This window comes from Symphalangus syndactylus, chromosome 9 (genome assembly GCF_028878055.3).
Source record: "Symphalangus syndactylus isolate Jambi chromosome 9, NHGRI_mSymSyn1-v2.1_pri, whole genome shotgun sequence".
Taxonomy (NCBI): domain Eukaryota; kingdom Metazoa; phylum Chordata; class Mammalia; order Primates; family Hylobatidae; genus Symphalangus; species Symphalangus syndactylus.
The window spans coordinates 23,596,012-23,609,862 of record NC_072431.2 but is presented as its reverse complement, the minus strand read 5'-3'; the positions used below and the strand labels follow the sequence as shown (position 1 = coordinate 23,609,862).

Sequence of the window (13,851 nt, the reverse complement as noted above, 5' to 3'; positions counted from 1 at the left end):
CCAGCACTTTAGGTGGTTGAGGTAGCAGGATCACTTGAGCTTAGACCAGCCTGGACAGCATAGTGAAACCTTGTCTCCCTTTCAAGTAGCTGGGACCACAGGCATACACCACCATGCCCAGCAAATATTTTGCAATTTTTGTAGAGACAGAGTTTTGCCAAATTAGCCAGGCTTGGTGGCCTGTGCCTGCAGTCCTAGCTACTCAGGAAGCTGAGGTGGGAGGATGGTTTGAGCCCAGCAGGTCAAGGCTAGCCATGACTGCACCACTACACTCCGGCCTCCTAGCCTGGGTGACAGAGTGACACCCCATCCCAGAAAAAAAAAGAAAAGAAAGTACCCATAGGGGATCAAAATACTGATTTAGTCAATCCATTGGAAAAAACGCAGTCACACTAATTGGTCAGCTGCATATAAAAATAGTTTTCTTCTGACTCCCTGTTGTTTTCTTTATTAATGGGAAAGTTCATTTCTGAAACTTGCTTTTACCCTTGAAATTATAAATCCTTTTATGTGAGCTTGTGGGGGAAATTATAAATCCTTCTATGTGAGCTTGTAGGGGACATTATAAATCCTTTTATGTGTGCTTGTCGGGGGAGGGTTGAAAATTACCTTTTGAGTACAGTGTTCACTATTTGGGTGATGGGTGCACTAAAAGCCCAGACATCACCATTATGCAATATATGCATGTAAGAAGCCTGTACTTGTACCCCCTAAATATATTTTTTAATTTTTTTAAAATTAAAAAAAGTGGAAAAATAAATACATAAAATCATGTATATAACGTGAAATTGTATGTATCTGTCACATGTGTTATTTTTGATGCTGATGTATTTTATAAGTATCTATTTTAACTAAGAGCCAAGATCGTTTCTAACATTTCTAACATTCTATAGGTGCTGTTCCTATAATCAGATGTTCAAGAGGAACAGCAGCAGAAATGGTAGCAGTGGTAAGTTCATGCAGCTATCACGTGGAGATAAATAACATTGTGTGAATTGTTTTCCCACAAGTAACGCAAGTGTTTTGTTAATATTTAAATATATGATTGCTTGGTTGTAAGTACCAATAGCAGATATTTTTATTTTATTACATTGAGATTGCACTGAAGATAAAAAGTAATCATTTACTTACATGTGAGAAAGTAAAATTATTTACTCCAGTGTGCTATTCTAGTCCTATTTCTTTTTTTAAAACTAAAGTGTGTATTCCTCATTCAACCTTGTCTCTCCAAGCAGTATTTTACACTTATTTGATCCCCCAGATTACTTAATATTTAACTTCATTTAGCAAATATTTATTACTAATCATAACCATTTTTAAAATGAAGTGCTTTTTGCTATCCCACTATATTGAAGTAAAATATTAAGTATAAAGTAAGTGTTCATAAATGTGCTTTGAAGATTAAGAAATGAGTAAGGGATTAGAGAAATTATACAATTACTGAAAAAGAAGGAAGTATTTTGGAATTTTATTAGCCCAAGTGAATTACTGACTGGTGGAAGACTGCCTTCTTTCATATGTTCCATTTCTCTTCTGAGGCTTCTTGTACCCACCACTACTTTGTTCACTCCTACCCACCCAAGTCAACATTTTCTCCATATAGACACCTTCCTTGATAAAACAGTCACGCTTAGGAAAAGAGTGTGGGTCATTACTGCAAAGCATTTCCCATAGCCAAAGTAAAATTAGTCAATGAAAAGTTCTTATTAGTGAAATCAGGCCTGACTCACAGTGGAAAAGGCACTGATCTTTGTTAAGTCCAAGTTATGATGATATCAAAGTGCTAAGAAGGAGCTAAAATATTTAGATTTTAGATTTGCTATTTGTAAAGAAATTCCAGGTTTCTTGGTTATGAAACTAAAAACACATTATGAATTAATCTCCATAAAGTTATATGAAACTTGAGTTAATCTAAAATTTTATTTTTCAGAAACTAGACAAGAAACTTCGAGAAAATCTAAGAGATGCAAGAAACAGTCTTTTTACAGGTGATACACTTGGAGCTGGCCAATTCAGGTATTACTGTTATTAAATACATTTATAAGACTTAAAAATATTTGTAGAGTTTTTTTGTTACTTTTCTTGGCTGATAGAATATCCTTGCAATTGAAATTTGTTTCTTTTTAATGAGCTAATCAGGATCAAGGTTTTGACTCAAATTGTTCTTAAAATACAAGTGGAATATTTTATTCAATTTACCTTCTTTTGGTAAAAATTTCTAAGCATTTTATCATTTAAGCATTTTATCTATAAGATAAAATTTTATCTATTTATCATCTAAGCATTTTATCTATAAGAAAAATTTTTCTGTGTATAAGGCTTTGAAGGTCAGAAGCCATTTTATTTCAATTATCGTTAAACCGCTTGGTAATTTTTCAGAGTGAAACACTTGTGATACTTATATCTGTTTCCACCTTTATTAATCTAATTTCCATTTTATACTTAAATACTAATAGCCTAAACTTACAAAACATTTTATTATTGTTAGCATTTCTAGCATAAGTAATGCCAATGTTTTTGGCTGCTTATTATTGAATAGAAATACTAAAAAACCCTATACATTATAGTATATTTAACTTTTGATTGTTAATAGTAATGGAGTAAAGAAGTAAAGAAACCCACTCAAATGGGTGAGAATTGTTTAAAGAAGAGATTATATTCTGGAAAATTAATTCTTAACCCCAGTTTAGATGAATTAATAAATAAAGCCTGTGAGAATAAATAGATGCCCAGAGAAATAACTGCCCACTAGAAATAATAATTTCATAATAACCTTCTATAGACTTCAAGTCAATTTGGTGTCTCCTACAGCCTTATAAACTACTTGTATAATTTGGAGTTCACACTAGCACTGTGTTTCAATTGTTTGGTTACTGTCTCAGTTTCCACATTATTTTAAATGGTTCTGTGATTTCATTGCTTGTCTTAAATATTCTTCAAAATGTTTCTCATTAGGTAGAAGAAAAACATCAAATTCTCACCTGATCTTTTTTTTTTTTTTTTTAACAGAACCAACCACTGTGTCATATCTTACTTAATAGTTCCCTTTTTGTAGCTCTCTGGTATAGGCCTTAGAAACCAATATAAAGGCACTGTTTTATTTGGATAATTTTTTTAAATTTATTCACATTATCATAATATGGGCGTCTTGTTTCTCAACTTGTTGGATGTATTTCTTAATCGTTTTCATTAGTGGTCACAATCTTGCTAGACTATTGTTAAATACATTTGAATCCAACCATAGGCTGGTGATTTTCAACTAAAGGCAGTTTTTGCCTCCCATAGCCATTTGGTAATGTCTGGAGACATGTTTGGTTGTCATAACTGGTAGGTGTTACTAGAATCTTGTAGTATACATTGTAGGATGCTGCTAAACATCCTATAATGCACACCACAACCCCCTATAACAAGAAATTATCCAGCCCCAAATGTCAGTAGTGCTAGGGCTAAGAAACCCTGCGGTAGGCCATCCTCCCTTACCTTCCATCTAGCTCTGGTGTAATAAATCACAGTAGATTGCGAGGGTGCCACTCTGACTTTTTATCCCAGAGTCAATGCAGTTTGGTCCACTGTCCTATACCCAGAAGAGTGTAATGAGTTACTAAAATAATAATAAGTCTATTGCAAAAGGAAATATTGTAAACAGATAGTGATGCCTTTTGAAAAGTGGTGTGTACTCCTGATAAGATAGTGCCTCTAAAGCAGATCTCTAAAACTTCTGTAGACACATGGTAACCAAATGACTGTGCCTCAGTTTGCTTTCGGTGGTAGTTTATTTCACATCTGAATTGTAATAATGGAGTAACAGTACATGAGGTGTCGTATGCCTTCTCTGTTAAGGGGATAATAATATAATTAGGTACCATTATGGCATTATGTTTTCATTTTGTATATTATAGTGGTATAGAGTTTTTTGAGGCTTTTCTCCGGGGTCTGCTTTTTTGAGTTTGTGTTTATAGGAAGAAAATTCTAATTTATGAAACTGTCAAACATTTGTGTAAATTTATAAGCTCCTACTCTCTGTTTTCCCTGAAACTGACCATAACTATTCCTTATTGCCTTTTTTACAAAAATGTCAAAAACATCTGAGTAGAAGCAGCTTATTGTTTTGCTAACTACAAAAATTATTCTATAGAAATATTTATATAGATTTTTTTCCTTAAAGTTTCCTGGCAGGGCATGATAGCTCACGCCTGTAATCCTAGTGCTTTGGGAGGCCAAGGTGGGAGGATCACTTGAGCCTAGGCATTCAAGATCAACCTGGGCAACGTGGTTAGTCGCCCCCATCTCTAAAAAAAATTTAAAAATTAGCCAAGAGTGGTGGTGCACACCTGGAGTCTCAGCTAATTGGGAGGCTGAGGTGGGAGGATTGCTTGAGCCTGAGAGGTCAAGGCTGCAGTGACCTGTGATTGTGCCGCTACACTCCAACCTGGGTGACAGAGTCTCAAAAAAAAATAGTTTCCTAAGTAAAATTTATAATCTGGCATCGTACACAAGCTCTAAGTAGTCCAAAGCATTACTATAATTGTGTGACGATGTTAAATTTGTTTTTTAAAAGCCAGCCTCCCCCATCTCTATAAAAATGTTTAAAAATTAGCCAGGTGTGCGGTGGTGCACGCCTGTAGTCCCAGCTACTCCAGAAGCCGAGGCAGAAGGATTGGTTGAGCCCAGGAGTTCAAGGCTGCACTTAGCTATGATCACGCCACTGCACTCCGGCCTGGATGACAGAGCAAGACTCTGTCTTAACAAAAAGCAAAGTATTGTGGTGCTTGCTTCAGCAGCACATATACTAAAAAACAAAGTATTATGAATTGTCAATATTAGCATACTATTATTCATATCAAAATGGCATATACTGGAAAGTAGTAGAATATTTTAGATGTATACACTGGTATCAAGAGTTATGTAATTTTTTTAACATATATATTTACAGCTTCCAGAGGCCCTTATTAGTCCTTGTTGACAGAAACATAGATTTGGCAACTCCTTTACATCATACTTGGACATATCAAGCATTGGTGCATGATGTACTGGTAAGAGACTAAATACAGCACTTATTACTGAAATATAGTAACATGCAGTGTTCCCCTTAACTTAAAATTAACATCATGGCTACAGAAACAAAAATGAGAAGGATGGAACTGAGACCTATGAACAAAACAAGTGATGGAATTTGGTATTACTGAGCGTGGATGCTGGAAAATGTGAAGCACTGAAGTTTAAAGTTTCAAATTTATGATCTTTATAGGGTAAAGTAGTGGTTTTGTTGGCCATGGAAAAGAAGGAAAAGAAAACAATTGAAGAAAATGGACTATCATGTTTTATTTTTAATTTTCAAACTGAAAAAGTAAATAAATGTGTTCTCCCTTAGGAGAAAGGCTATAATTTCTCCCTTTTCTCTGGGAATCAGTTAAACCTCATTTTGTGTTAAAAAAACAAATAGTATTTTTTATGTTACACCATGTGTTTTCTGAAGTAATTCCTCATATCTGATTTTATGCTTATATCAAAAGTTTGTATTTATGCATATGTAAATTTAGCTGCTAAATGTTGTGTTTAGCATGTGACATACACAGGTGAATAAAACACGGCTTCAGTCTTCAAAGACAATGGGAAGAAAATAGGTACACAAATAATTTCTCTATGAGACACTATGTAGTAGGGCCAAAATAGTCTCTATTTGATAGACAGACGTTAAAGAATTGGAACTCAAATCATTGGCTTTGTTAAAACTAACACTGTAGTTTACTAACTCCTAGCTCAGGACTCTAGGGATTATACTATATAATCATATCATTATTGTAAAGCTTGCCCAAAATGTCATATAAACAGGAAATGAAAGGCTGAGTGTAGTGGCTCATGCCTGTAATCCCAGCACTTTGGGAGGCCAAGGCAGGCGGATCCCATGAGGCCAGGAGCTAAAGACCAGCCTGGCCAACATGGCGAAACCCTGTCTCTATTGAAAATACAAAAATTAGCCAAGCGTGGTGGCACACGCCTGTAATCCCAACTATTTGGGTGGCTGAGGCTTGAGAATTGCTTGAACCCAGGAGGCAGAGGTTGCAGTGAGCCAAGATTGTGCCACTGCACTCCAGCCTGGGTGACAGAGCAAGACCTAGTCTCAAAAAAAAGGAAAGACGTGCAATAGATGATTTGGTTTATTTCTTTAAAACCTGGATATTGGCTCTAAAGTGTTCATTTAAATAAATCAGATTTAGAATTACTGATGGAAATTGGCGGTTCTTCTATGCCATGACTCTAGGATGAGTGTCAAAGAAGTAGCAGTCAACTTTAATTCAGTAGAGAGGGCAAGAAGAATCAAAGGGACTCTTGAATTAAACCCTAAGTAGTAGAACATGGAAGCTGGCTTTAGGAGGTCAAGTAAGAGGTGGGAGAGGAGGAATTCAGTTCTACCAACATTTAAGTGCCCGCTCTTTAACACACTTTCTAAACCCTGGCTTCAATAGTAACAAAAACAATAGCTTTCCTGTCTTTCTAGAGCTTACATTCTAGTAGGGGAAACAGGCAATAAAGAAAATAAAACTTGCAGCATTTCAGAAGGTGGAAGATACCCTGAAGGACAGTAAAGTAAATAATGGTAAACAGGAGTGAAATTTTAAAACGGGGAAGATCTCACTGATAAAGGGACATTTGAGTAAAGATCTAAAGGAGGTAAGGTAGTGGATTATATAGCTATGTGGGAAAAGAACATAAGCAGAAGGATGCCTAATATGTTTGGAAAATGGCAAGGCAACCAGATGACTACAATGAAGAGAGGCAGGGGAAGAGAAGCAGGAGAAAAGGTTAAATAAATAGGACCCAGGAAGCAATATAATACAGGACTCTAGGGATTATAGTGTATGATCGTATCGTGATTGTAAAGGCCATTGATTTTAATTTGATGGAAATGGGGAACCACATGGGATTCTGGTATACATTTTAAGACTGTCACTCTAGCTGTTACGTTGAAAATGGACTCCTTGGGGGCACAGGAAGAGCAAGATCGGTTAGGAGGCTGTTGCGGTTATCTTAGCTGAGATGATAGCAGCTTATACCAGGACAGAAATGTTAAGGGCTGTGATTTTTATACTGACTGTAGAGTATAGGATTTGCTGATGAGTTAGATGCGGCAGTTAGATGTAGAGAGAGAGAGAACTCAAAGATGACTCCAAGGTTTTAGCCTTTGCAAATGGCAAGACGTTGTTGTTTAGTGGGATGGAAAAGGCAGTTTCTCCAGGGAAGATCAGATGTTTAGTTTTGGATATGTTAAATGTGAGATGCCAGCCAGGCATGGTGGCTCATACCTGTAATCTCAGCACTTTGGGAGGCCAAGGCAGGAGGATCACTTGGGCCCAGGAGTTCAAGACCAGCCTGGCAACATAAAGAAGCACCATCTTTACAAAAAAATAAGAAGTGAGTTGTGGTGGCACACCTACTCAGGAGGCTGAGGTGGGAGGATCAGTTGATCCCAACAGGTTGAGGCTACTACAGTGAACTGTGATCACATCACTGTCCTCCAGCCTGGGTAACAGAGTAAAGACCCTGTCTCAAAAAAAAAAAAAAGTGAGATGCCCATTAAGATATCCAAATGTAAATGTTGAGTAGGTAGTTAACATGAGTCTGGAGTTCAGTAAAAAAGTCTGGTCCTCAGCCTCCCAAAGTGCTGAGATTACAAGTATGAGCCACTGCACCCGGACAGAAAATATTTTTAAATGAGGGAAATACAACATGTTTGTGTACTAATGGGAATGATCCAAACAGCAAAGTTAATGATGCAGGAGATAAGAGCATCCTGCAGGTGGCATTAGTGAGCACTGTAGACCAGGATTTCTCAACCTTGGCATTACTGACATTTTGGACCTGATCATTCTTTGTTGGGGGGCAGGGGGAGCTGTCCTGTGCATTGTAGGATGTTTAGCATCATTCCTAGCCTTGACTCTCTAGGTGCCAGTGGAACTCCCTCAGTTGCGACAACCAAAACATCTTACACATCGCCAATTATACCCCAGGTGGCAGAAAGGGGCAACATTGCCTAATTGAGAACCATGGTTACAGGCTGACGACATGAGTTTCAAAGCTAGTTTTAGGAAAGAGGGCAAGTAAAGAGTCTGGGAGTAGCAAGGAAGACACCTAATTCCAGTCTCAGATCCAGTGGTATGAGCTGTGAGAGGTTAAAGGAAAAAAAAGAAAAATCAGGTTCCCATTTGAGAAGGCTGCAGGAGTTAGCCAGCTGGAGTTCAGTTAGAGCAAGAAAGAACAGGGAAAGTTTGGAGAGGATGTTCAGAACAGGAGATTTTGCTGATGACTGAGTATGGGTTCCAGAAGTGATGACAGGATTTCTGGAGTAGGGTAAGAATAGGAGATGGGGTCTCAGTGGGATTGGAGGTTAAAGAGTTATACAGGGATTAATGGGCATAATAAGATAGTATTGGTAGTCTTGAATCATATTTGGTTGGTGGGGCCCTTACTGTTGGGTGGGAGCAAGGGGCGAGTGTCTTAATAAGAGCATAGCATACAGATCACGGGTGCCTCATCACACCTGCCAGTGGTGGTGTTAAGGCAATCTAAAGCACCGAGATGTCTAGGGATCCTTTCCAATTCTTGAACTTGAAGAGTCCCTTGGCTCCCTCTTCATTCCCCTGGATGGAGGAAATTAAAGTACAGGGTGCTTTGAGCACAGGAGATAAGACACATGTACAAATAATTGCAACTTAAAAAGAGTAGACTCAGTCTCCATTGTCAGAAGAAATTGGGAAATATAACTTAGGGCCGAGATTCCCTAAATCCAAACAAGGATAATACTGGTCTTTGATGAGGTTTTCACTGTTTCAGAATGAGATGAGAATAAAAAGGACTATGAAATGTGTTTTTATACTGGCCTTTATACTAATTTTTATTTCCTACTATTTGAAGTGAAAATATCCTTTTAAAAATAAAAGGTGATGAAAGTAGATGGTAGAGTTGTTTTTGTTTAATCTTCACATAAAAAGTTGGGAATCTTTGAAGAGGTTGGTTATAATTAACTATACAACTTAAAATGACTTAATTAGAAGTTCATTACTCTTAATGCAGTTTCTGGATGTGAACAAACTATAACTGAGATGTCATAAATTATAATCACACAAATTTTTGTTGATTGCTAAAGCTGCTTTCGAAGGTCTTCAGAGCTTGTAGAACACTTAATAATTATACCGTTTGCCTCCACAAGATGGAGTAAGTAGATAGTAAATGTTAACTTAAAATTGCAGTTTACTTTTTATATGAAATGTCTTTGCCTGAAAATCTGCACCATTGATAATTGTTTATATATTAGAACTTAGAAACAACTATGAAAATTCACACAGCTTCCCTCTGTGTCAGAAAGATTCTTTTTCTCATTTTAAACGGGAAATACACTCTTCTGGTTAAAAAAAAAAAAAAGAACTTTGCAGTACCCATCTCCTTTTATTGGGATATAAGAAGCAAAATTAGTAATTAGAAGCCCTGATTCTTTTTTATTATATCTTGGTTGCAGGAGAGGTGGATTTGATTGTTTAGCTGCAGAGCTGTTGACTTCAGTCAAAGAGATGGACATTATTTTATCTCTGTTTTTTACTTGGCCTTTATTTTTCCAATCTTAGGTTCTCTTTTTGTACCTTTCACCCTCTGCTACTGACTCTTATTATTTGAAACATTAAATCGGAAGTTATACTAATATACATGGGGACTTTAATTAAAGTTTACCTTTTTTTCCAGTCAAGAATTTTTTTAAAAAGTGGTTTCCAAATAAATATGTATTTTTTGAAAGGTTGTAAGAGAAGCATTATATTTATTTTTTATTTTATTTATTTATTTATTTATTTATTTGAGATGGAGTCTTGCCTTGTCGCCCTGGCTGGAGTGCAGTGGTACGATCTCGGCTCACTGCAACCTCTGCCTCCCAGGTTCGAGCGATTCTCCTGCCTCAACCTCCTGAGTAGCTGGGACTACAGGCATGTGCAACCATCTCCGGCTAATTTTTGTATGTTTGATAGAGATGGGGTTTCACCATGTTAGCCAAGCTTCTCTAGAACTCCTGACCTCAGGTGATCCACCCGCCTCAGCCTCCCAAAGTGCTGGGATTACAGGCATGAGCTAATGCACCTAGCTAAGGTTATAAGAGAAGCATTTCAGAAACACCTATTTCCTTAAAGATGTGTGATTGCAATGTAACAAATGCCTAGGTATAGTTCAAGATTGATGCTTTGGGTCCAAGGTTGACATTCTTTGATCCTCTAATCTTTATTAACACAAAACCTCTTGGTCAGCACTATGTAGCCTAATTTCAAGCATTTGCATAAAAGTCAAAAGTGTAATGTAAACTTTTACTCATTTAATCCAAGCAAATACATATTTTACTGTACTTGGTAGGAAGTGTCTACTGAAGGTCTGTACGCTATGTAATTTGCGGAGACAATCAATAAAGTCATTTGTTTAAGTATCATTTTATGAACTAACAGATTTTTATATTTGAGATGTTTTTACACTATTACAGTCATTCATTTTGATGCTTGAATTATCTCGTTTTTGGCCTATTATGTTGGCCTTGATAGCTTCTTGACATAACCCCATCAGTCTTTGATAGTTTCTTTGCTTCCTGGTATGAAAAATATCCTAAGCTAATCATATTCATTTTCTGCCTCAGACCTGGCTGCATCCATTTCTGAAAAAGCTTCTGGTTCCTTTGAGTGACAAATAGTGGATACCACAGTCTGGGCTATTAGGGCTGTTTATTTCTACTGGGATACTTTTCCTTCCAGACATTTTCCATGGTGAAAAAGACAGCATCTTCCAGTTTTCTCATTCTCTGAGATTAAAGAACCCATTTTTTTTATAACAAGTAGTATTGTGAAATTGTAAAATTGCATTAGTGACTGTTGACTTTGCACACAATTTGAAAGCATCAGTGGAAGGCTGAGTCTTCCTGTTTCTTCCTAACAAACATGTTTTAATCCTTGCTCTACTTGAGTTTCATTTGAGAGACTGATTTGTGTAAACCAAAGAAACCAGATGACTGTTATGTAAAGCAGAAAATATTTGGATTTAAATTGTTAGATGGATTAAAACCACATATCATCACCATGACTGGGAGTTTTGTTTCTTCAGCCACTCAGGAGAGCTGTACCATTATAAATACACATTTATATCATTTTAGCTAGAAGCCCATCTTAATATATATGTATCTGTTGTAGAGTGATGGATGTCAAATAACATCTGATGTGTAACTTGTTCTCTAGAGTAAAGCTTCTGATCTCTTCTCATTGAGTTCCATAGTTATCCATGCTCTTTGAGGGTCAGAAATTGTTTATTGGTTGTGTATAATTGATTTCTCGGTAAGAAATAGAATTACAGTCTCTAGGAGCTTCTGTAAATTGTGTCGTTAGAGGCATTATCACCACTTTATCAAATGTTGAACAGAAACTGCTTTTGAAGCATTTAGGAAGAGTAGAAATAAGTTTTAAACTCCCTTTTGCTTAGGTGCCTAGTCTTTAACATTTTCTCTTATGGAAATTAGTTTTAGGGATGAGCTTTGAAAAATAAATTTTTCACATAATGCTTTAATTTTCCCTAAATCCAATTGAAACTGTTACAGGTATTGAAACCGTGATATTAGTCTGTTGATCTATCTTATGAAGACAATGATCCTTATTCCTGTCTTAGAATTCTATCTTCTGTTTGATATATTAAAGATCATATTTTGTCTTTTACCCGCCTTTGCAAAAAGTGATGAAACTTATAGCTTTTATTTTACAATTAAAATCTTCAGTATGAAAGAAATAATTGTGATTTACAGGAGGAATATTTGCCTGCTTTAGAGAAAATACACACAAATGTATTCGTGTGCATTAAACATTTTATCATTTCTTCTCTCATTGCTGTCAACCCTATTCCCCAAACTATTTAACTCCTAAGATGAAGATTTTCTCCAGAGAAAATACTTTTTTGGAGATGAGAATTCTCCCTAGGTTTGTGTGCAAGGATGGGACAATATAGGTGTGCTCATCTTCAAATGACTGATGGGACATTTATTTAATGTAGGCGAGTATAGAAGCCAAAGCCGTGGAAGATGTTGGTGGAGCCAATGGGTAGTACTTCCTTTCCTCTTCCTCACATCCGTTAGTTCTGTTCACTTCCTTCCTTATCAAGAAGTATTTATATGTGTTCCCTAGTTTTAAATAGATTCTCCTTTGTATTTTATTTCTCTTGTTGGTTAATTTGATAGTAGAAGTTGAAGACTCACCTTAGTGTGTCACCTCAATATGAAAATTCTGGTGTTGTATTTATGACTCCAAAGTACATCTGTTGAAACAATAGATGTTTGATGATTGCTGTAATAGCGTTTAGAGTTAAGGAGATAGTAAATTCTTGCCAAAATAAAAGATATTTTTATTTTACTTTTCTTTGCCTGTGAACTACAAGTCTGCATAAATAGGTATTGCTTATATTATCGAGAGATTATTTTGTTAACATTAACTCTCTCTGGGTCTGCTGATTGCTCTAACTTGGGAAAGGAAAACAAGACTGCCGAAGGCTTCTCCATGTTTTTAGCATTTCCTGATGGGATTTATTTATATATAGTGATTTGGGGCACCTTTGTCCTATCTTCTAAGTTAGGAAAATGTGACTGTCAATGGAAACAGATTAGACTCTGCTTAATTAGTTAAAAGTAATTCTGTTGTCTTTTATTTGTGTATAAACATTCAGTTGCTTTAACATGATTGGGTACAGCACAGAATGTTTTAATTTCCTAACTTGGAAGATTGAAATTACCTTTATTTGCCTTGCTATTATGCAAACAATGGAAATATCCTTGCTATTAAATTATTTCTCAGAATTCTTAACATCTTTTATTCCTTTATTATTTTGTGTTTCAAGTATTCCATCAATACTTCAGTAATAACATGCTCTCCTACTTTTAGAGCAGTAATTTTGCTAGCAAGTTAACTTTATTTTGAATGAGCTGTGTCATCACCATGGAAACAGCACTTCACTAGAAATTCTAGTTAATAAAACTTAACTGTTTAAAGATGTTTCTCTTCAATCTTTTATTTTGTTAAATAGTTTTTTAAATCTAGGCTTCTTCCCAGATGTAGCTGTTACTGTTTAAAATAGTTTTCCACAATTGTGCTATTTTTACTTTCTTTCTATATGGATGATTTTTGTGCAAAGTGAAGTTTAGATAAGAGGATGGGAAACTGAGAGGATTAAGTAAAGTCACTTTCTTGCCCTATGATAATATGAGGGATCTATAGGAAAAACAGTAATAGAGTGAAATATACTAAACTTTTGTCATTCCAACCATTTGTTGTAACTCTCTAGTCTTTAAATTGCCTATTTATCACCTGAGGCTACCCATGTTCTGCACTACAGGGAATTTCAAGTGATAGAATCTAATTCCACTCACTCTGTTCTCGCTGTGATAGAATTAAAACATAATGCTTAAAAGCACTGCCTCTGAAGTCAGACTGCCTAGATTTTAATCTTGATTCTGCCATGTATTTATGTATAACTTTGGACAATTAACTTCTTTATGCCTCAGTTTTTTCATCTTGAATGGGAATTTTATTACTGCTTCTACAGGTTATTGTAAGGATCAAATGACTTAATATAAGGTGCTAAGAATAGTGCCTTGCAAATGAAAGATAGCCATGCTTCTGAACAAAAGGCAGCAGAAACTTCTGCAGACTTAAACGTCTCTGTCTGACAGCTCTGAAGAGAGCAGTGGTTCTCCTAGCATGGTGCTTGAGCTCTGAGAATGCACAGACTGCCTCCTCAAGTGGATCCCTGACCCCTGTGTAGCCTAACATGGAGACACCTCCCAGTAGGGGCTGA

At 36.2% G+C, this 13,851-nt stretch overlaps 1 protein-coding gene across 2 annotated transcripts in view; it reads left to right on the top strand.

Annotated features, from left to right (window-relative positions):
- The window catches only part of SCFD1 (sec1 family domain containing 1), a 114,194-nt gene that overhangs the window by 26,695 nt on the left and 73,648 nt on the right, over nt 1-13,851 (top strand). For both annotated transcript variants that reach the window (XM_055291592.2, XM_055291594.2), the window contains 3 exons: nt 894-949; nt 1,931-2,016; nt 4,934-5,033. In XM_055291592.2, the coding sequence (XP_055147567.1) occupies nt 894-949; nt 1,931-2,016; nt 4,934-5,033 (242 nt within the window). The remainder of the gene's footprint in view (nt 1-893; nt 950-1,930; nt 2,017-4,933; nt 5,034-13,851) is intronic.